The sequence below is a fragment of the Callospermophilus lateralis genome, chromosome X, assembly GCF_048772815.1.
Source record: "Callospermophilus lateralis isolate mCalLat2 chromosome X, mCalLat2.hap1, whole genome shotgun sequence".
Taxonomy (NCBI): domain Eukaryota; kingdom Metazoa; phylum Chordata; class Mammalia; order Rodentia; family Sciuridae; genus Callospermophilus; species Callospermophilus lateralis.
In genome coordinates this window covers 99,786,816-99,810,900 of record NC_135325.1, presented here as the reverse complement: position 1 = coordinate 99,810,900, position 24,085 = coordinate 99,786,816, and the positions used below count along the sequence as shown (strand labels likewise).

At 37.1% G+C, this 24,085-nt stretch overlaps 1 protein-coding gene across 2 annotated transcripts in view; it reads right to left on the bottom strand.

Moving 5' to 3' along the window:
- Gria3 (glutamate ionotropic receptor AMPA type subunit 3) overlaps positions 1-24,085 on the bottom strand; it is a 266,322-nt gene that overhangs the window by 113,914 nt on the left and 128,323 nt on the right. For both annotated transcript variants that reach the window (XM_077107716.1, XM_077107715.1), the window contains exon 4: positions 20,961-21,148. In XM_077107716.1, the coding sequence (XP_076963831.1) occupies positions 20,961-21,148 (188 nt within the window). The remainder of the gene's footprint in view (positions 1-20,960; positions 21,149-24,085) is intronic.

Here is a 24,085-nt window from a genome sequence, read left to right as displayed (position 1 = left end):
GGAGACTAAGGCAGGAGGATCATGAGTTCAGAGCCAGCCTCAGCAACTTAGTGAGACCCTAAGCAACTCAGCAAGACCCCGTCTCAAAATAAAATATAAAAAAGGGCTGGGGACGTGGCTCAGTGGTTAAGCACTTCTGGGTTCAATTCCCAGTATGCCCCTGAAATAAATAAATACAAAGGAAAAGGGACATTGAGCATATATAGCGTGCTCCCTTAGGGAGTTCACGTGAGAATTCCTAGCCAGGCAGGGGTCACATGGAGATACTCACCCAGACTCCTGGGAAAGGAGCCAAAGGAGGAATTTCCTGAAGAGTATTGTTTTAAGCAAGGCTTATTTAGACACAGATCCTGAGACAAAGATTGGAGGGCCAGTAGTTTAAGTGGAGGTGATTCCAGGAAGCACTGGTGCGAGAGTGAGGAATGAGGCAAGGGCAAGAAGCCAATTCAGGTACATTAATGAGCAGATTAGCTCTGGAGACCTCTGAAAGTGGTGAAACACACCAACTTGAAGGGCCAGAAAACTGGGATATTTGACTCTCAGCTACCATTTCCCCTTGAGTGATAGCTGCTGTCAGGAATTCTTCCACTACACTTCTGACTTGTCTTACCTTCACAATGAGATGAAGTCTTTAAGTGGAAAAGAACAAGTTTATAATAGGATGCCATTGGCATGTACAGAAAAAGCTAGTGCTAAGGGGATATGGGTGGTTCATCAATGGCATTTGCTATACTTCAATAATCTTTATGTCACATATATAGCACTTTACAGTTTATATATTGCCTTGACATGTATCACTGCAATTGATAAAACAAATCAAAACCATGAATTGGGCAGTAAAGCTTAATAGTGTTGAGAGAGACTCTGGTGTCAGACTGATCAGCCCCTCCTAGCTGAGATGAACTCAGACAAGTCATTTTACTTGTCCAAACCCCAGTTTGCATATTTTAAAGTAGACATAATCTACTATTAGGGTTAATGTAAGGCCTGCAACATAGGGGATGTAATCAATGCTTCTTTCCTTTCTCTAATTCCTATTTCTTGACTCATCCTGTGTACACCACAGCATGTATAGTCCCAGTAGGTGCCAACGAGGTAGAGCTCAATAAATGCTTCTATCCTGCAAGGCTTATGGGATAGTATACCCTAGAGAAAAGTCCAGATTTCATAGGAAACACTAGAAGATGGTGACTTTTAAAATAATATAAAATAAATAAAAGTATATTAAAGGGGTGAGCGCTGAACAGGTCAGATGTAGGAGGATGAATTGGGGAATGCTTTCATCTGGAGAAGAAGGGAGAATCTTGTAGACTGGCTCTTGAATGATGAAGGTAACTGTTGCTGCCAAGGAGAAAGGAAAACAGGATCCCATATGTGAAGATGCCCTTCACAGGGTCCTGGTGTTGGGGTATAGCAGAAGACCAGCAAAAGCTAACATTTATTGAATTCTATTGTGTATGAGGCACTGCATTAAATAATTTTTTTAAATGAGCTTTATTTCATTGAAGCCTCCCCACCTCCTTTTTTTTGGGGGGGAGCAGGTACCAGAGATTGACTTCAGGGGCACTCAACCACTGAACCACATCCCCACCCCTATTTTGTATTTTATTTAGAGACAGGGTCTCACTGAATTGCTTAGCACCTTGCTTTTGCTGAGGCTGCCTTTCAACTCATGATCCTCCTGCCTCAGCCTCCAGATCCACTGGGATTACAGGTGTGTGCCACTGCACCTGGCTCACCACAACATTGTAAGGAAGGCCCCATTATTAATTTTTATCTTACAGGTTAAGGAATTGAGGCACAGAGAAGTTTGGTAACTACCAGGCTTCACAGGCAGAAAGTGATGAAGCCTGAAGTCAAAATCAGATTTGATTGACTCAAAAGCCCAGTCATTAAGTGTTAGCAGTAATAATAATAATAATAATAATAATAATAATAATAATAATAATATAAGTGATGATAAGAACTGTCATTATTGTGGGATTACCAGCTCCAACCATGAATTCATTTCAATGAAGATGGAGTACCTACCATTATTATGTATTATTACATAAGTGGAGAGCAGTTGTGGCCTGAATCTTTGGAAATTCTCCTTTATTGCTGGGCATCCTGGGAATCTCCCTTTGGTTTCCCCTAATTATTTCACAAAACTTTGTGCCTGGTTCATATGATCATGACTCCAATTTCCAATTCCCTATCAGCATATGACATGAGTTGTCATTGTTTAATCACAAGCTGCACTTGTGATGAATGTTGGATAAACAGAACAAAAGCACAGGAAAAATAATTAGAGGGAACCAAAGGGAAGTGGCTCACAGCCTTGAACAAGAGACTGTGTGAAGGTTTCTAGGACTCAGTCCCTGAAGTTCTGACAATGTATTTTGATCCTTGTCTGAATGCAAATGAATGACTCCATCAAATCATAGGCAGCTTGTCACAGTGTGGGTTATTTAGCTAGTTAATTAAAAGTCTGAGTGAGCCAGTGCCTCTCTGCACTGTGCTCTGAAGATAACCAAACCTGTGTTCTGACCAGGCAAGTTAATTTAAAATAAGTGACCTCGATTGAATAATGGCTACAAGTTCAAATTCAAGAATGGTTATAATTAGTCCCAGATGAATCTTAATTGTTCTTTCAGGAAACAGAGTTGGGAAGGGGAAAGGAGAAATGCCCAGGCCCAAAGTAGAGGTTATTAGCCACACCTTTGAAAAGTGGGACAGCTGACTGGGGCAGAACATAATTAATGTTGTATAACAAGAGCTCCACTGCTGACTTGACAAATTTACATGTGGTACATAAAATGGGGTCTAGCTCTTTAGAAAATAAGGATTAGAATTCAGCACTCTTCATCATATGATCTTAGCTAGGTTAGTTAACATATCTATTTAAAATCTATGTAATGAAAAAACACTATTATTCCCACCCCCGCTCAGAGTGTCAGAGGTGGTACTTCGTGAAAAAATTTTATGAAAAATATGGAAAGCTCTACAAGGCAGTATTAATTCTTTACTAGAAAGCTTCCTAATGATAGGTTTTTAGACTATACATCTACTCTAAGTGTGGCCTTTTAAACTTTTTCCTTAGGCTCTGCCATAAACATGTTATCTTCGGAACTACTTGAAAGATGAAAGGATCAGAGTGGGCAATATGCTCAACACCATTTCTGTGTGGTGGCATATGACATTTTAATTCCTTTGGAGGTGCATCCATAAAGTTGAAAATAATTTTGGCCCTGTGGGCTTTGAGAGGAGGCCAGAGAATATACAAATTTAGCATTTTTATTATGAAACCAGATTCTTTTCCATGCATGTTAATACAAATCTTTAACTGGAAATTACATGCTGGCACAGCACTGTGTGGTACCATGAGGTGAGAGTAAGCCACAGTGAGAGCAGGCCACTGATTTTTTGTTCCCACTGATTTTTTATGTGAATGCTTGGGCTTTCCTTTAGTGTTCTGACACATTCTAATCAACTATATATTCCCAAGCCCTGGAAGCCAAAAGTAATATGAAAGAATTTATAGAATGGTAAAAATAAAATAAGCAAAAAATTCATAACCTAGTACAATACTTTGGAAGACCAAGACTGACCATTTAGAGATGCACAAAATGAGTACATTTGAAACTGCTTTTCTTTTCTGATTCCACTTTTTAAATAGAATTGTTTTCTGATGCTCGTTTGAATCCCCTTTAATGGAATATAAGCATCTAAAACAGAGATTTACAACCTATGCCTACTGACAATAATCACAACTGTTTATCCTTCAACCCTAACCAAAACTCATTAAAGGAGCTTACTTTTAAATCAGAATCTGTGTTCTGCCTTGTTAGACGAGTCAAGCAAATAATGGGATTTGTATTTCCCACAATGGCGTTGCAATCTAAGGGCTGTGACTTTGCTGAAAAGAGCTTGAGGTCATAATGAGCAAATAAAGAAAAAGCCCTGGATCCACATTACCCTTTATCACTGAGAAATGCCCATCTGTGACAGGGAGCAGCAGAGAACACAAAATTCTTTGCTAGGATTTTGTAAAGGTTTAAGTCATAGGCTGAGTAGCCATTTCTTTGTCTCCCTAGGGAGTGCCTATTGCACACTACAGGTAAAAGCTCCAATGTGCAATCCACATAGGACTGGGAATTATTCTCCATTTGATAAATATTAGGAATTCCTCCTTTTAAAAGTTAAAAAAGCTTAATTATTTAACAAATATTTTTGAGTACTTATAAAAGTTCCAAGACAATTTAGATGCTGTGAACATGGCAGTGAACAAAAACCAAAAAAACCTGCTCTCATGAATCCTGTCTTCAGTTCAGTTTTTTAGTGATCATTTCTTCCCATGGATTCCTATATGGCCTCTACCTTTCACCTTTCCCTCAGCCTAGTAATTACTTCCCCAACTTAGACATGTGTCCTGACATCCCAAATACCCTATCAATCCTCAAGGACATGGCCTCAGTTTCATATATATATATAAAATTTCAAGATAATTTCCTACAGGCAGATAGTCAAGAAATGTTTATGGACAATGAGAAGGAAGAAGACTCCAGAAACAGGGAAGAAGGATGGGAAATGATACTCACTTCAAATATTGTCCTTCTGGTGTGGTATGCTTTCATGCAAACAGACTATTTTAACCTAAATGTTAGTTCCACACTGTTGGGGGGGAAAGTGGGATGGATGGTATGGGATTGGAACCAAATATGGATTTAAGTCCTTGCTCTTTCACTCACTAGTTGTGTGGCCTTTATATATGCTAGTCCCTCTCTTAGTACCTCAGTTTCCTCATTGTAAAGCAGAATCTTCTCATTGTGGATGCCATGTTATTGTATTGGCTGGTAGATCAGGTTAGTTTTCTTAAGGACTTGAAGGTTATAATGACAGGTCAAATTGGGTTCTGGCCAGTATAGCCCATTTTCTTATTGGCATTGGGTTTCTACCATTCTGTTTCATGACATCTGAGACAGTGTCAATTTCCCATGTGATGCTGCTTATCAACATTCACACTCACAAGTAAGTGGTGATTGTAATTCATAGGCAATATCAATTCCTATCTCCTTCAACCAAACCAGATGAATTTTGGTGGGTTCTTGTGGAGTCAGTACAATGAATCACAAGGAGAAAGTCCTCTTGGATCTCTGAATCAGGCTCTGAGTTATGCATTTTCTTTTGTGTTCAATGCACTTATTACTCTAGACCATGATCATTTGTTTATTAGGATACTTCCCTACTAAACCATGAGCTCTTTGAGGGTTGAAACCAAGTCTTATTTGCTTTTTTTCTTTTTCTTTAAACTTATTAATAGTTCCTATCCAAAGATAGGCAGCATGAATACGAATGTTGCTTGCTTTCAATAAGAGCTTGAAAACATCTCTGCTTTTCAGCAGTTCTACTGGAAAGGATTGTGCATAATGGCCTTCTGGTTCCTTTTTATCATGAAGTTAAGAAGATAAAGCTGTTCACTGATTTCTCCCACTTCACATATTATTCCTACTATATAGATTCTATGAAGAGGACACTTGAATAATAGGTCCTTTCATTTACCATGAAGAACTGAGTCTGAGCTGGATCTCTTTATGCCAAGAGTTTCTGTTGAATACGTTGGGCTCTGTTGTAATGGGATGGAAGACAGAACCATTCCAATGAACCAACTGTCTCTTCCTCTGGAATACAGTAAAGGGAAACTCACTGCCATCTCACAACTTTTCAGGTAAGCTCTGAGCAACACAAATAATATGGAACTCATGTGGACAGTTTGCAGGCTGAATTGTTTTTCTCCATATTTGGAGAAAGCATACCATTTCCTATTGATTCACAAATATTTCAGGACCTGTAACACTATTAATATTGCTTTTTTCTTTAAAAAATATACTTGAAGGCAGAAGAATATCATGCATGAATTCTTGACATGGGTTAAGATGTTATGAGTATGAACTGCAGGTCATTTAGTAGTAAGGACCAATCCGTGAAAGAGGGTAGGATTTCATGTGTATTGTCTTTTGGGAGGGCTCATTGGATTTAGCTTAGCAAATGGAGTCACTGGGGAAGCATTCCATCATGAAGTTTACTCAAGTAAAAACTGTCATATTTAATTCCAGTAATGCACGCTCGGGGTTCTGTTCAATAAATTGGGTGTGAGGAGTAGCCAACACCTAACTCTCAGTCTTTAGGAAGGAGAATTGAACAACATTCTTTCTCTGATGAATGAAAATGCCTGAGGATTCAGAGATGGGCCTGCTGCCACTTGTTATTGATGTGACCAATGCAGAAAAGCTAATGGCTCTGTTGGGTGGTACACTTTCCTGCTACTCCCTGTAGCTGTCCCCGAGTAGCTTGGTGGTGGTTGCCATGGACACCAAATGGCAAAGGGTTTTGGGTCAGAGTTTGAATCATTGTGCTGTGCTTGAGTGGGTGAGACTGAAATTAAGTTGATGTGTGTAAAAATAATACATGTTTCTTTCCTTTTCACCTTTGGGAAAATGGCAAGAAAGCAGTCTGTCAAGCAATAATTGATTTTATATTGGTCAGGGAAGAGAGAAGGAGGAGCAATTTATTGAGTAGAAGGTGCTCAAGTTAAGCACCAGCAGTAGTCTGAAAATAGGTCAGAAAAAGTGCAAAGGACTCTCAGAGTTGTTGAAGAGATAGCAGTGATAGCAAGGTACTCAAGAGTAGCCATTAAGAAGCTTTCTATAGTACCCTCTTTGACTGCCTACTGCATTGCTTCAATGTCCCTGGATCTCTTTTCTTAATCCAAACACAGTTATTACTGCAGTTGTATTCTCTTTTGGTTATTTTACCTTATTTGCCTCTGAAAAGGGTGTGTGGCTATTAATGTCACCTCCAAATTCTTATTTGCAAATCAGTTCTCTACTTATCCTTTTTGTGTGTCCCCATTCTTAAAATTGGCAGGCCAATTTTTGCCAATGCTGAACTTTGAAAGAGACCCAACCATTCCTGCCCTGATCCTCAAAAATAGTCCAGGTATTTAGACCTAGGTGTTCCACTATAGACATAATTAAATGCATAAAATAATTTAAGTTAAACCACTTAAGTTTGAATATGGTACCTTTTTTTGTGATGCTGGGGATTGAACCCAGGGCCTTGTGCATGTGAGGCAAGCACTACAATACCCTTTTTGATGACCAGTTAACCCCACTATAGACATGTTTGTTGAGAGCCACAGCCGAAGGGGCCCCAGCAAACTTCCAGCTGCCAGTTGATGATTGGCTCACAGCGGCCCCAGCAACTTCTAGCTGCCAACTGATTGGCTCCTCTGTGGTGATGCTCATTGGGCTGTTTCCCCGCCCTTTCAGATCACGGAGCTGCTCATTGGGGGACTTTTTTTGGCTCCGCCCATGTGACCCAGCCAATCAGCCTCAAGAGCAGGAGGAGTGGGGGAGGTTGAGAGGCTTGTGGTGGCAGTTGGGCTCTGAAGGTTTTTCCTGAGGAGCTGTGTGGTTTGGTGTGTGGTTCTAAAAATAAAGTTCGTTTCTTTTGACAAGTAGCTCTTGAATTGTGCCCAGCCAGACTGTGGCACATGTTCAGTCTACAAAACCATTATGAAATCAAATCCCTTGCCACTCTTTTGATGGCATCCACACTCCTAAACCTTTATGATGACCATGACACAGAAGCATCTTACTGTCAAAGACAAACAGGAAGGCTTCTTATGTCCTGGGGCATTTCTACGCTCTTTCACAGGTTGGGTGAAGGTGCTTCACTGAACTCTTCTCTAACTCTGCCAGGTTAGTCTCCCTCTCTTCAGACCTGCCTCAGGTTATATAAAGAGCTTCAATTCTTTCTGAGTTGTCAGGCTCAGTGACCACACATGTTCTTTTCCTCATTCATTTTTTTCTTCCTAAAGAAATGAGGTATTATGATTCCAGCCTAGTATTGGTAGACTTTCCCTCTCTGAGGATCTTAGAATGCCTTTGATAAATTGTCTGATTCATGCTAACATCCAGTAAGGTATGAAAGGATTTTTAAAATATTTTCTGGGTAAAGTTGCTAAGATGATGAAAGGTGAGGGACTATACAAGGTCACACATTGATCTTGAAAAAGAACTTGGCCAGATTTCTACTCTTTGGCCTAGAATGGGATTCATAAGATACTTTTCTAGTTGCTATATTTTCAGAGTAGAATAGTGGTAGAATGTGCATATTTGGGAGGATATTTGGTAGCTATGTTTAAAAATCAGTTGGAGCGGGTCCTGGGGCTGTAGCTCAGTGGTAGAGTACCTGCTTGGCATGTGTGAGGCACTGTATTCAATCCTCAACACCACATAAAAATAAATAAAATAAAGATATTGTGTCCATTTACAACTAAAAATATTTTTAAAAATCAGTTGGAGATAGAATGATAGTGTCTGGCTATGAATTTCTTCCACTTCAACTCTACCCTGAGTGACACGACACTAATTGTAATTACCTCCTCAAACCCTGGCCCTGACCCATTGAATGGTGCCTCTCACTTTTCAACTTATCATGAACTTTGGGCAAAGAAAGTTTAAGCCTATCATATATGGACTGAAGAAAAGCTGACCCAATAAGGATGGGATAAATTTGACTGGAAGGGCCAGGTGGTTGGCTGATAACAGTGCCATCAAAGTGGTCCAGGGTTATTTCCCATATTCAGTCTTATCAAAGTTTAGACCTTTGCATGGATTTATCAATGGACTTTACCCTTCAGTTCTAGTGTGGTAAAGAAGTTGAGTCCACATATATATTTTTTAAATTTTGCTTTTATTTTGTATTCTAATAGAGTTTCTCTGTAGGGGAACCCATAGGTCGAAATCGAAATCATTTTAAACATTAAGGTCCTGTGGCAATGTGAGCTTGAACAATAACAAGCTTTTAAGTTGCTGTTGTAATTGGTGGTTCTTGCAGCCCTCATGAAACTGTTATAACATCTGTTAGAACCTAGGATAGGACTCTTATAATCATACAGCTGTATGACAAAGCAATTAATTGCAATATTTTCATTGCTCTTAATCTAGGAAAATTTCTTGATAAATCTGAATGGTGATTTAAAGAATTCTTAATTTTTATAAGCCATTAATTCTAACCCATAGGACTTTGTCAACTTTTCAGTGCCTGCAAAGGCTTAACTGGGGTGTTCACAGGGTAAGCCACCCAAAGAAAGGTGTATCAAGGTGATTTCCTTCTATGCAAACTAAAGTATATATGCATTGCTTGTGGAGAGATAAAATAGCAATATTTGGCAATGTTTTCTTTCTTTCCATTTTTTTAAAAATGATTGAATCTGAGATCTTACTTGATTTACATGATGGAATTAGCTAAAGGCAGTTAATTGTTTTATTGTTCCACTTAAATTGATTCATAATTTTATAATTTTGGAATATAATGTTTATAACTTTGGAATAAGATATAAGCCTTAATATTAAAATCCTGATGTTAAGAGGTGGAGGAGAAGGACTTGATTTAATAGATTTTTACTGTAATCTACTATACGTTGCTGAACGCAAAGGACATATAAGTAGGAGTGTATTAGTGGATACGGATATAATGAGGAACTTATGATAGACTTTTGATGAACAAACAAATCTCAGTTAATCTGAATCTAGCTATCAGAAGCCCATAATTAATGGGGATTTTCCTTAAGCATTTTCCAAAAGGGTGGATATGATATTTATACATACATTTGTGGCACAGCTTTGATCATCTAGAAACTCATTTGGTGAGGGAAGGGGCATTTGTTTTTCTGTACTCTAGGGATAGAGGTAAGTGATAAAATTTCTGGTTGTGTCCTGGCCATAGGGCATATTATTTCAATCTCCCCATCATCTCTGTCTCCCAGTCTCAGTAAAGCTCACTGATGTTGAGTCTCTTAAGAGTCTCAGTCAGCAAAATACATTTAATGATGGTCACTAGCCTGGCAATCTGAGAAAGCAGGAAAGTTAATTCGCACACTTTTTTGATACTTATCATATTCTGCCTTCCAGAATTATCGTGCTGCTTTATCCCCTACTAGGTTGTAAGCTTCTTTAGTAGGGAAGACATGTTCTTTTCCCCCACCATTTTCCCGGTAAAATGGGTCAGGATTCCATCAATAGTTTTTATTTTCTGTTTTTTTTTGGGGGGGCAGTGCTGGGGATTGCACCCATGACCTTACATATGCTAAGCACATGCTCTACTACTGAGTTATATCCCTAGCCCCTCAATATTTCTTGAATTGAATTTTCTACCTCCCTTTTCACAGCTCTGGGGATCACGGCCTGTTTGAGCTGTAAGGGACCATCATATTCAGCACATTCATTTTAAGGCTTATGGAATAGAGATGCAGAGATACTGACTATCTGAAATCATATAACTTGGGTCAAAAACACAGGTCTACTGGCTCAAGGCATCTATACTCTGTTTCTTAAAACCCCAGGGTATTTTTAGTCATCCCAGGGATTCTCAATCCTTAAAAGTTCTCATAGGGAACCCTGAAGTGCCCTAATGGAAATCAGTTTCAATTTGTGTTGATTTTTAAAACAAATCTCCAAAGCTCACAGGAAATTTTCAGGCAAACAATGAGGCAACAAGTTTTTAAAAATGTGAAGAGGAACTGTTGGTTGAGTAGGAACATTTCCTTTTTGAGACCAAAGCTTCTATCATCTGAGATAAACAAGATTCTTGCTGTTTCAAAGTAATGATCATGAATGAGTTTTTTCTCTTTATTTTCCCAGAGGGGATTTGCTTCTAAATATTCACAAAGCTAGTCTAGCCAGTCTAGTGTGAAGTATGACCAGAGAATCAGGCCATCTTTTTTAATAAGCCAAAGATAAAAATCCCTAAATATAGAATACAGACATCTGCTAACTCCTAGGATAAATATCTGCATTTTAGGGAACAAGTTTATTTAAGGTTGCCAGTGAGTGTCCAGGTCACCTACAGTGCAAGTACAGAGTCCAATTCACTTTAGGCCTAGAGAACATTAGGTTGGACTTGAGAGAAGCCATGTTTACAGAGAGCTTCTTTAGGAAATCCAAACATAGGTTTTGCTTTGACAATACTGTTATGTAGTTTTAGGGGGCATTTGTGCTTCAGAATATTTATTCAGGTAGTCCAATAATGTTAAGCAAATTGCATCAAATCACCATGTCATTAGGTTAACAAATACAGATCACTGGACACCATGATTGGCAGGTAACAAAAAAGGTCCTTGAAAAGAGTAAATGAGATAGCCAACTTATAGAGAGTAGCCTAGAATAGTCAAAGGTGGGGAAAGAAAGGGAACAACCTAGTATGACACTCAGACAAAAGAAGAGCAATAGGTGTGTTAGGCTCTGAATGATTTGTATCTGAAAGCTTGTCCATAGGAGATTGGGAAGCAAAGAAAGCAAAGAGGAATGAGATATCTTTTACATATTGGCTTAGGAGAAGATGGATAGACATTATAGGTACAAGAAACACCTCAACCTTAAATTTTGTGATTAATTTAATCATATGCAAAAATAAGCTGTATGCTTTTCTAATTCCTCTTATTCTACTACAATTACTTTTTCTAATCTTTGTTATATTATTTTTATTTAAGAAGCTTCTCTCCAACTCAATTAACATTGCCAAAGGCTATTACAAATTAAAAAATAGAAAGAACTTTGTTTTTTGTCAATAGTGACCAATATAGCACTCTGCATTTAAGTCCTTGTGTGAGTTTTTTTTTTTCATGTAATTTTTGATGTCCACTCTAGAAGTTCAATCCCCTTTGCCTTTCTTCTTCATGAGTTACCTCCTGAATATACAGTGATTTCTTATGCAGTTAGGCAGTTACTCATCCACTCTAATAATTCTCATTCTGTACTGCCCTTGTTTCCATTACAGAAACATGACTTGAAATTTCCCTTTGAAATCCAAGTAACATCTGCCAAATCTTCTACCTGTCTTTAGAAGATTCTGAAAGACTTCCCACCCAGTCTACTAGTAACTGGCAATGCCTGACAGGTATAGCTGTCCTTTCACCCACTGACCCCCAGAAAAAGAAGCATAAAATAGGACTGGTTGTAAAGAAGCATAAATGCTACTGGTCGTCACAGGCTGGTAAAGAAATGGCATCCCATTTTGGTAAAAGATGGCTTCAGTGTAGCTGTACTGTCTCTGGTCTAGTTCCCAGCCCACTGCATAATTTGAATGTCATGAAGGACAAAGAGTTAAGTGTGAAGTATAGAATGACTTATATCTGATGGTAGAAGAATATTTAACTCTCAGGTTATAGCCATTCCTCTAGAAGAACCTTGGAGTTCTAAGAATAGAGAATCTTTCTTTAGATCTCTAGTGTTGAAAAGAATCTGACTAGACATAGAGCTTCAGGGTCTGTGGCGCTGTTGGCATGGAAAAGAAGAGGAGAAATTTGAGTAATTTACTTCTCTGTCCCTCTCCAGACCTATAATTATCCTAACCATGCCCTGTGATTATCTTCTTTTTCATATTTTGGATAATATGACAGGCAATGTCCATGGAATAAAGCAAAAGATGGGTATCAGGAAGATTTCCTGGGAGTAGTCTGTAATCACTCCTGAAAGATCAGAAAAATAGGATAAATCTTCCAAAGGAAACATTACTCTCTATCCCAGTTATACCAGATAGTTGATCAACTCTCAATAACATTTAAATTAGATGGGAAATGATTCCATTTCTGTGAGAGAGTATCTTCCTCTACCCTGCCTCAATAACAAATACCACTGTGGGTGATTAGAAAAGTTATATTTACTCTGAATAAGATTAGAAAGTTAAGCGAAACCTACTCCCCAGGAATAAACATGATATTTTGAAAGGGGTATTTATGTTTTTAGACCATGAGAGATATGGGTAAATAGGAGCAGGCTCACCTCTAACATTTTGGGAGTCCAAAGGAGAAGTACAAGTGGAGGGCCATAAACCATACTATAAATGTTAAAAAGACCTAAAACAAGGTATACCTTGGCCTGACTTGTGTATCCACTGGAGACCATGCAAGACCATATCCCAAAATAAACCTAGAACCTGATGAATTCAAGCATCCCCCACAGCATGTCCCATTCCCTGTGAAGTACATAAATCTGCTGTGACAGGGCAAGGCAGGGTAGAAGGTAGGCCCAGGGCTCAGACCTCCTGGTGACTAGACCCATCCAAAGCTGAGATGGGGCATATTTTTCAAGCTCTCCAGGAAGCTATTAAGTTCCTCTTCCCTAAGGCTTATTTTCCTGACTTGGCCTTGCCAGGTAACACTTTGTGCCTTCCCAAATGTCATTCAAGTGGCATAGAGAAAGGGAACACAGTCTCTGAAGAAAATTACCTATCCAAACCTTATTCTTTGGGTGATTGATTTGGGAAACCTAATTTTAAACAAAATCAGCCATTTTTCTCTTGTTTCCCATGACATCAATTGTCATTTTCTCATTTTATGTCCCTACCCTGTCCCCTCTGCCAGATTTCATATGCCTGTGTGATCTGATCTACGGTGCCCAGTATAGCTTTTGTGTCCCTTTCCTTTCTTCCATTATTCCCTCTGATGCTCAACCTGCTATTTATCTTTCAAAATTTCTTCATACCAAACATAAAGAAAACATCTTTGTGTTCCAGTGTTTGTGATACCCAGAATCCTCCAAAGCATGGAGTTCAAGGCAGTGGCCCCAGCTCAAGGGTGATGCTGGGTGGGAGGGAGAAGCATGTTCCTTGGAGTACTGCCCCGTTCAAGTGTAGTGACCCAGAAAATTTAGGTACCCACCTGAAATATATTTCCTATAGGCGTTTATGTTTCTTTACAACCAGTCCTATTTATGTTTTGTTTTCTGGGGGTCAGTGGGGGAAAGGACAGCCATAGCTGTCAGACATTGCCAGTTACTTTCAAATCACTCCTTAGCAAGGGAAGAAGGAAATAGGCAACATATAGGGAAGTTTTTGGTAAGGCAATAGAGACTGCAGTTCTTTACTTGATAAGAAATGCATGTCGATGTACCTGCTAGTTGTGGGTACAGATCATTCTGGGCAAGTCCTCATCACAATTGATGCCTACTCTTGTAATGCCTGTTCTGTAGCAGATTGTTTTGGTACTGTAAGTAAATGAACCTGTTTGTCATGAATGAGCTCTTCACCAAACGGGCGTATTTTCAATTCCATGTGTTAATGGGATATAACTCCTCATCAAGTGGAGAAAATACCTGTGAAATGCTTGTTGTGTAAACAAAGCCACTCCAGGCCTCATCAGGATTCTTAACTCTTACAACTTCTGGTTGAATCATCTCTGATTGAAAACTCAGATGCAAAATTGATTAGTGATTAAGAAACAGCACCTGGAGTCACACTCTCTGGGTTAAATACCCCAGCTTCACCAATTATTAGCTGGCTAATCTGCAAGTCTCAATTTCCTCATCTATAAAATGGAAATAATACTTCCATCTACATTACAGGTCTAGTAGGAGGTTTAACTCATGTGAAGCACACACATACACAGACACACACACACACACAGACACACTGCTTAAAATAGTATCTGGAACAAAGTAAGCACTTAATACCTATTTGTTATTCAAAATGCACAGTTAGCATATGTGGCTCAATGTTTTAGTGCCTTTATTTTAGGTGATGCTGAAAAATCCTAGATAATACTCAAATCTTGCATGAGCCAATCAATAGATGTTACCCAATGTTACTCTGGAGGAAAAAAACCCACAAGTTTTCAAGTGTGCTAAACTCATGTTAGTGAAACTTCAGCTCATGATATGACCTTATATTGAACTGATATCTTGGAAAATCCATAAGAGCACCATTCTTGAGCAACAATCCTTAAATAACTTATTTTAATGTGCACAGAAACTCACCACTCATGAGCAAATAGCTGTGGTTACAAGACTGTAATGCCTACTGGTGCCAAGCACTGTGTCAGATGTTCTTCACATATTATCTGATGTGATTCTCACAACACCCATGAAATAAAGGTAGTGAAACAGTCTTTTAATATGGGACTATTGCTGGGTGTGCTGGCGCATGCCTGTAATCCCAATAGTTTGGGAGGCAGAGGCAGAAGGATTGCGAGTTCAAAGCCAGCCTCAGCAACTCAGTGAGGCCCTAAGGAACTCTGAGAGACCCTCCCTGAAAGTAAAACATAAAAAAGAGCTGAGGTTGAGTGTTCAATCCTTGATTTCAATCTTGTTACAAAAAAAAGAAAAAAGAAAAATTGAGCCCCAAAGGAGTAAAGTCACTCTTTCTAAAAATCACACAACAGTCATGCAATTGAGGGAGCTAGGATTTGAACTGATGTCTATTTGATCCCCAAGATTCTATTACTCAACTGGAGCACAAACAAAATATTCTAAGAGTGCTAACCCAAACTGTTTTATGGATTGGTAAGTCAATTTAATGCTCTGCAAGGCTCAGAGAATAAGGGCTTGGACAAATGGAAATCAACAAAGGGGAGGGAAACAGTGTAGTACCACTATCAACTGAGCAGGAGGTGAGGTAGGGAGCAGGCATATAGCTGTACCATTTTTGCTGCACTATTCTAGGTCTAGCTATAGGCAGTAGTGCTCTGGAACCACAATTGCTAGAAAGATTTTGAAGTAAGCACCATTTCCTTAGTGATATAGGTTTATATCCTAGAAGGGCCTGTAATAGTGTTCATCTTGCTTAAATTGTTATCTTTAGAAACCTGACTTTCTAACTCGAGTGTTCCATTTCTTAAAACTACTCTCTTTGAAGGGATATCTAAGGTTCCTCAATAAGAGGGACCTAAGGGACTGATTTGCTCCAGGATTCTTTCCTTAAGAAGCTCTACTTTTATATCATCCATGATAAGGTACATTTAGCTTCAAATAGCTCCAGGAGAAACCATACATTCTATAATTTTCCTGGGTAGAACTTGAAACATTGGTTTGGGCCCAACTTAGCCCATGCTGCAATTCAGGCATAGGATATGCTGAGATTTCCCACTGAATTATCTATGGAAAAAATAAAAATGTGGTAAAGACTGAATGGGGAATGTTTAAATCTCTTTAAGGGACAAACTTTTGAATATGTAATGGATAGACAAATTAGGAAGTACAATAGGCCCTCTGTATCCTCTGATTCTGCAACCATGGATTCAACAAAGATAAAAATATTTCTAAAAAATGTGTCTGTGCTAAAAAAATATGCCTTTTCCTTTATCATTAATCCCCAAACAAAACACTGTAACAATATATGTAGCATTTGCATTGTATTAGATATAATAAGTAATATGGAAATAATTTATCATGTCACAAGAGGACATAATAGGTCGTATACAAGCATTATTCCATTTTATAAAAGGGACTTAAGTATCAATGGATTTTTGTATCTCTGAGGGGTCCAGAAATCACTCTCACATAGGCACCAAGGGATGTTTTTTTTTTCCTTTTCTATTAATTAAAATAAGTCTTCTATAAGGATCTTTACTTGTCAACATGCAGAAATGTTTTGGAATTTCTGTCTATTCTTGTAAACAATCTTACAGAGCTGATTTTTTACTAATTCATATGGCCTCACCTTCATAGAACCTTAAGTGGTAAGATTTTACTTTCTTCCAGTTTCCTCTCTCCTTTATAATGAGTCCTTTCTAGTGCTGACTGTCTCTCTAGTCTAGTTAAGCTCATTTGCTCTGGCACTATCCTTAGGTGTGCAGAACAGTTCATCAGTGCCCTCTTTATGATAACTCTTTATACTTGAGGAAGGTGATTAAACTGCCTCATGGCTCTCTTTCACCAGGATAAACAACCGTAACTCATTTAGCCTTTCCTCGCAGGCCCTATTTTCTAATGCTTTAATCATTTTTTGCTGCTCATCTTTGGATCATGTCTAATTGCTTTGCAACTGTTTTAAGATATAATCTGATGAGCAGGCCAAATACAGGGTTTGGCATTGGCTGAATATTTATTTAATGAGTAACTTATGAATTGATGGAGTTGGTGCAGTATAGGGGCATTAGCACTGTACTAGGAGTCAAAAGACCTGAGTTGTGTCCTTTCTCTGCAATTTTGAGGGATTTGGCAGGCAGCCACATTTGGACAAGTCATCCAAATGTCTCCAAGCCTCAATTTGTCATCTGTGTTCTTATGATAAACACATCTTCCCTGCCTGCCTCCCATAGTGAGGTTCAAATGAGATAATCTATGTGAAAATACTTTGTTTTAGTATCAAAGCACTGTACAAACAATGTTTCAGGAAACTTTCTAAATACTTTGCATACATTAGCACATCTAGATACAATTTTCATTCCCATTTTAGTAAGAGGAAATGGAGGCATTAAGAGTCAAGTAAATTGCCCCACGTCACACAGCTAATAAGTGACAGAATCCATGCAAATTGGCTCCAGAGTCCATGCTCTGACATGCTATGCTATGCTGCCTCTCTAAATAGACATTAAAGGTCCAACAAAGCTATATCATTTATGAGGCTTAATCTTCAAAAGCAGCCCATAGGTATATTTAACTGGGGTAGAGAATCTATTTATTCCTGACTGGTTAACTCTCTGAAAAGTGACCTTTTCCAAAGCTAATGTTTAGATTGGTCTTTGAATGAAGTCAGCTGTCCACCAGTGGAGAGAGCTTCATGAGCACAATATACTATAGAAGGTACTCTATTTCTTTTCCTTCTTCTTCTCCTTTTTTTGTTTTTTTTTTTTGAACCAGGGATTGAACGCAGAGGTTCATAACCACTGAGTGACATCCTCAACCCTTTTTTATTTCAAGACAGGGTCTTGCTAAATTGCTTAGGGCCTCCCTAAGTTGCTGAGGCTGGCTTTGAACTTGCCATCCTCCTGCCTCAGCCTCCAGAGCCTCTAAGATTACAGGCATGCACCACCATGCTGGGTTATAGAAGGTACTCTTCATTTCTGGATTCAGGATCTATAGTTTCTATAAATTCTCTGATCTCCAACAACTCTTTATGGTTTCATCTGTCTTTAGATCTATCCTTTCCTATATTAATTCTTAGAGCTATTATAAATGTTAAGTTATAGATTAACTGTTATAGATATTAAAGGCAGATTAGTACCTAATTGAATCTTTTTCTTTACTGCTATATGAATAGTTGAGAGAGTTATAAAAAGAGCTTTGAGAGAAATGTTAGAAGAACATTGATTTGCCTTATAAGTGTTTGAACATTCACAGGAAAAATAAGAACTTACATCATGAAATATAGAGATTATGCTATATAACATTATGTTGAAGACCTGCTTATATTTGAAAAATTGCACCAATTTAAGTATTTTCATTAACACCCATTGGCTGTAGAGTATAATATTAACTTTATGCCAAAATCTGATCTATTGAGAATGATATTATAGTGGTATAATAGGCTATTTTACTTTGGAAGCTAATATGAAGCATCATTTTATGTGGAACTGTAGAAGCTTCTTTCCGTGAAAATAACCTCAAGGAAAGTTGAAAACACTTGGGAGAATTTGATACTGATTGAGTTATAAATGTTATAATTCTAATTAAGGTCTGTATATGGATTATGATAAGTTTATCAGAAAATAATTAAAAACTAACAAGAAAATTGATATATCTCTTATTAAATATTTAAAATATTTTCTTCTAAAGAAATATCAAGTTGAAGTTATGTAAATAATTTGTTTAATGAGAAATTGATTTTATATAGGAAATAAATTATGGAAAATATATGATTTCATTGGAATAGGTTTAAGCAGAGAGCTGTCATTTTTAACTTTTGAAAATGTGTACTTTTACAATCACATCACATGGCTGCAGGTACTTTTTTGACTCTAGGTGTAAACAGGGCAAAATTTCAGTGGGACTTACTGAAATGTGCTTGTCCAATATCCATCCATCCTTCACTATGTACCAGGTATGGGCATGGAATATATAACAGAGAACAAGATAAACTGGGTTCCTACCTTATAGAACTTATGGCCTATTAAGAACTCCTTAGATGGCAGAGAAAGCAATCATCAGTTGATAGTTTTATTACAATTTTTTGAAAGAAGGAAAAAGAATAAAATTGTGTAAAAAGCATTTTGAGGGATACTGTGAATGTGCAAATAGAAGAAGGGAATACAGAGAAGTGTGATATGAAAAGAGAACAGAATTTTAAAATAATGCCAATTTATTTTTCCTAAAAATGTACAGTAATAATGATAATTTTTTCTATAGCATTTTATGTTCTTTAAAACAATTAAACCAATCATGTGATGTAAAGAAAGTTTATTTTTTAAGGGTTCAAGACACTTTAGTTATAGAGAATTCAGAGCTCTACCTATCACTTTTTCTATGGCATAGAGGTGAAAAATCCCAGACTCCAGCATAAGGTCCTATAAAATCCCAAAAACTAACAAAATATAAAATATTCAAGAATCAAAAGTTATTAATACAAAAGAAGGAAAACAAAATACCATGAAGATGTTCCTCTCTTTGGGCTATTAAGTAGGTCACCCACTAAAAGGCTATTTTGGTATAAAATTTTAGAGGGCATGTAGTACATACACCAAAATCACTGACCTGATTCTTCATTTTCAAGATCTAAGAAAATCAAAGGAAGTGTTTTTTTTGTTTTTTTTGGTGGTGGAGGAGGGTGATGGGACAGAGGAGGGCAGGTCATTTGTGAAGCTCAAGAGAATGTTGGGAAACTTGATTTAACCAGGCTAATGCTCTACATTTTCTGTGAGCTATGATTCACTAGAAGTAATGCTATTCTTTACAAGGGGGCAACTTTGTATTTCTATCATGCCAAATCAACAATTTCTTTTCTTCCTTCTTCTTCCATCTCTCCTTCCCTCCCTCCCTTCTTTCCCTTCATTTCCTTTCCCTTCCCTTCCCTTTTCTTACTTTTTTTTGGTATTCTTTTCTTATGGGGGCTTATATGACAAATTATTAGTATTTAATTTGCCACAATGTAGTTCTCCCAGGAGATGACTGCTCATTATAATTTAGATCTCTGAAGTTGTTTTGGCACTCAGGTACACTGGGATAGAATTAGAATATAAATATTTCTCTTATAGTTTTGTTTATGGAGGAGGCATGGGAACTTTGTTTGTAACTGACAAATTGGGACTTCTGAGGAATATAACAAAATTTTACTACTTTTCAATTTGAGTCTTTACTCTAAACATAGTATTCATCTGGCTTAGGGCAAAATATTTCTTCTATTTTTTGAATATTAAATTTAAATATTCAAGCTTGATAATGAATGCATTTTAACCCATTGAATTGCATTTTTCCCTAGTCTAATTATCTTTTACTTTATTCACACTTTTAAAACCATGAACACTTTCATCATATACCATATTACTTTTAAAAAATGTTTTTCAGGGGCTGGCGTTATGGCTCAGTGGTAGAGCGCTCACCTCACATGTATGAGGCCCTGGGTTCAATCCTCAGCACCACATAAAAATAAATAAATAACATAAAGGTATTGTGTCTATCTACAACTAAAAAAATAAATAAAATAAGATGTTTTTCAATTACACACCCACATATTCTCTTTCTTGCAATATCCCAACAGAAGCATAATGTGCAAAAATATAGATGGTTAAAACTCGGTAAATATTGCCCTGATAGTATGCCTACCAATATTTGTCAAGAATGGCTGGTGATCTCTGGAAGAGTCTAGGAAGATTGTATATTCAAACAATAAGAAACAGAACTCCTACTGTTCAGCCCTATCTAATCCCTGTCTGTACCATGTTGGGAAGAAGGTGTAGGAAATGAAGGAAATTTCTTTGAAATAGGTATGTTAAACAGAGGTGTGGAAGGGTGTGTTTATATGATAAGTAGCATGAAATTGCAGAGACATTTAGATTAATCATGGTATGCAATTTTCAACAGGTTGGATTTCTTTTCTTTCCTTTTTTTCTACAGTCACTGGGGAGGAAAAAGGATTAGATAGACTATCAAAAACTGTTGGCAAATTTAGTCTGTTGGCTAGTTAATATATCAGCAAATATGGGGACTGCTTCAGGATGATGATTTAACATGTTGGCTGGTAGGTGGAATAAATCTCAAATGTACCTGTTCCAAAATTGTGTTAATCCTTTCAACTTCACAGTCAATCAAATATCGCTTTTCCTGTCTTCTGTCCATTTCTTCAATGATGCGCCTGAATTCTTGGACGTCCTTTATGTTTCCCACAGACCTTGCTGTCACTTGCCAGTTGTTTTGCACTGCTGCTTCCATAATCGCTTGTAGGATAGAAAATCCTGAAAGAAGGGGAAAGAGCTACAATGAATTTTTTGTTTTAAAAATATTTCTGTAGGTATTGAAGGTTCTACTGAGTTTCTATTCATAGTTCATTGGGTCCCTTTGATATTTATCCACTGAGGAGAGCAAGCTTACTCTCAAACCTCCAGACAGTTGGCACCTCCATTTTGTTTTAAAGGAAAAAAGATCCTATAATTTGTAGGCACCAATCCAGAGGTTTATTAAGTCTCTGCCTAAGAAATCACAGATGAATTATAGGAGCTAATTGCTTTTATTGATGTGCATTATAATATTTGTGGAATAAATGACAGAACTTCTTCTTTATATCTGACTATGATTTTTCCTATTGCAATTGAAGCTCATTTTTTCTATCTTTCACATAGCATTCTTCAGAATAGGAAATAACCTTAGTAGAGATAAAGCCTTATTATAACATGGCTCTGCCTTACATGGATGTGACTATTCAACAAGTAAATTATGTCTCTCACATAGAATCTGACAAATACAGTCTATAACAAACACATCATACTTGATTACAACATTACAAAAAAGTTCAATCATGACAAGTCTTCATGAGTTCTTCCTATTTCATAATTAAATTTACCATGAATCACTGGTTCCTTTTTAGTTATTTTATACCAGATAACTATTAGCAACTAACACCCTGTATCTATGTTGAAAGGGAAAGAGAGAAAGTTTGACATGTCATAGAAGTAATTGTTGAAGGATCATGAATTTTGGGTAACCTATTTGAAGTTACACTTCGAGAAATTGGGATGAGCAGAACATATAACTTGTGAGTCAAAGGTTTTCTATGTACTGGTCTTTTAGAGCAGTCATATCTCTAATATTGTATTATGCCTATACTTTTGCTTCTGGTATGAATCAATAAGCTGACTATAATTTCATCAAGTAAAGACATCACTTTATTGGGCTGTTATCAAAAGTGCCTCCCTTCTTCCCATAAATCACAATAGTTTTGCATTATATTCAGGTAATGACTAATGGGAGTGGGTATTAGGGACAATTTACAAAGTCAAAATGACCTGTGGCATACCAAGTGGACCACAGGAGGAGTAGAGAATGGAGGAAGATAGTGTCACCCTTTGAACACATTACAAGCTCTATGCTGTCTGGAGCTCATCCTGTAGTGTAAGCAGGCTACAGTGTGGAATTATTCTCACTGTACCATAGAAAATGGTATTGACATTGGGTAGCATGCTTCAGGGAAATGGCATCAGTGACTCAGCTGGTCATTATGACTCCTTTGTGTGCTGGGTGTATGCAGGAAGATCACAAATGAGACCCAAGCACTTGGTAATTTCCAAATGAGCAATTTCAGCACAGGAGCTCAAAATTACAGATCAGAGTAAATTACCGTTGCTTTAAATGTTAATTCTTACTCTTTTTAAACCAACCATGCATATTTATTTCTCAGATTTACATTTTCATGTGGGTTTTCGATGTGTTCTCTGCTTCAGTGGGAGTTGAGGGCACATGGTGGGCTAAGGCACGGGATTAAAAAATAAACATAGCAAGAAAGAGATTAAAACATTTGAAAAGCTTTCTTAAGCAGTGTACAATAAGGCCTCATTATTTTGAATCTCACCAATTAAGAATTTATAAAAATTCAGCAAGGACTGGGTTGAATTTTACTTCTGTACTATTTATGAACAAAGTATTGGCTAAATAATAATGGTAAGGAAATTACAAAGAGAGTCATCAGTATATTTAAAGTAGACTGTTAAAAAAGCCCTTTTCCAAATATAGGTACTCATGTGTTGAGTTAAAATCTAAATTTTTGTAATCTACTCATTTGTCCTATACCACCATTTGGAATGATATGGAACAAGTTTAATCCATTTTCCATGTGACAGTCCTTCACATTTTTGAAGACAGTTAGCATCTCTCTGCTTAACTTTCTTTCTTCAATTTAAAAATGTCCTGATCCTTCAACAATTACTTCTATGACATGTCAAACTTCCTCTCAGTTCTGTCTCTTTCCTATGGATATTTGTCAACATTTTATCGATCCTGCGAATTCAGATATGATCTGACTAGAGCAAGTGGAATGCAATAGGATTGTTGTTTGCTTTCATGTTGGTTATTTTAGTAGCCTAGGATAGCTAAAAATTTCAAAGAACCAAATTATATTGCTAATTAGTATTGAGCTTGAATTCAAATAAAACATCATTTCTCTTCATAAAACCTTTGCTTTGTAACAATTCACCATTCATATGTCAGGATTCATCCCATTCTAATCTGTTTTAATGTTCCTTTCTTTAATCTGTCACCCCATTCTAGTCCCCATTTATTCCCTGTTTTCATGTTCTTTCAAATCTGGAAAATGGTTTCATCCATTCATTCATTATTCTCATTATTATCACTACCCACATATCCTTTTACCAGGTGGACTCTACTACCTGTGGACATTTCTGGATGATTTTCTTTCCTCTGATGAAAGCTTCCTTTATTGATGTCTCATCAATTTCTCAAGAAAAGAGTAGATTTATATTCAAGGTAAAATTTATAAGCAATGGATAAACTGTATCACAGAAATTCAAAAATGCAAAGTAAGCCAGATAAATACATTTATAGTACATACACATGGAATATTATGCTGCTGTTTATAAGACAGTTTAATGAATATGCTAACAAGGAAATATTTCCTCTATATATGTGTATCATGTAATGAAAAAAACCTGCAAAATATCAATTATATTATAATTCCATTTTTTTCTGTAGAAAACCCCATATGTTTGTGTATGTATAGAAAAAAATATGAAGGAGTTGGCAGAAGTTATATTTGAGATATAGAATTACCAGGAACTTCTACTTTCACTGTCATTTGTTTATATATTATTTGACTATTTTATAAGAAGCAAGTATTAAGTGCAAAAACAATAAAGATGAAAAAGTACAACTCAAGCTGTCCT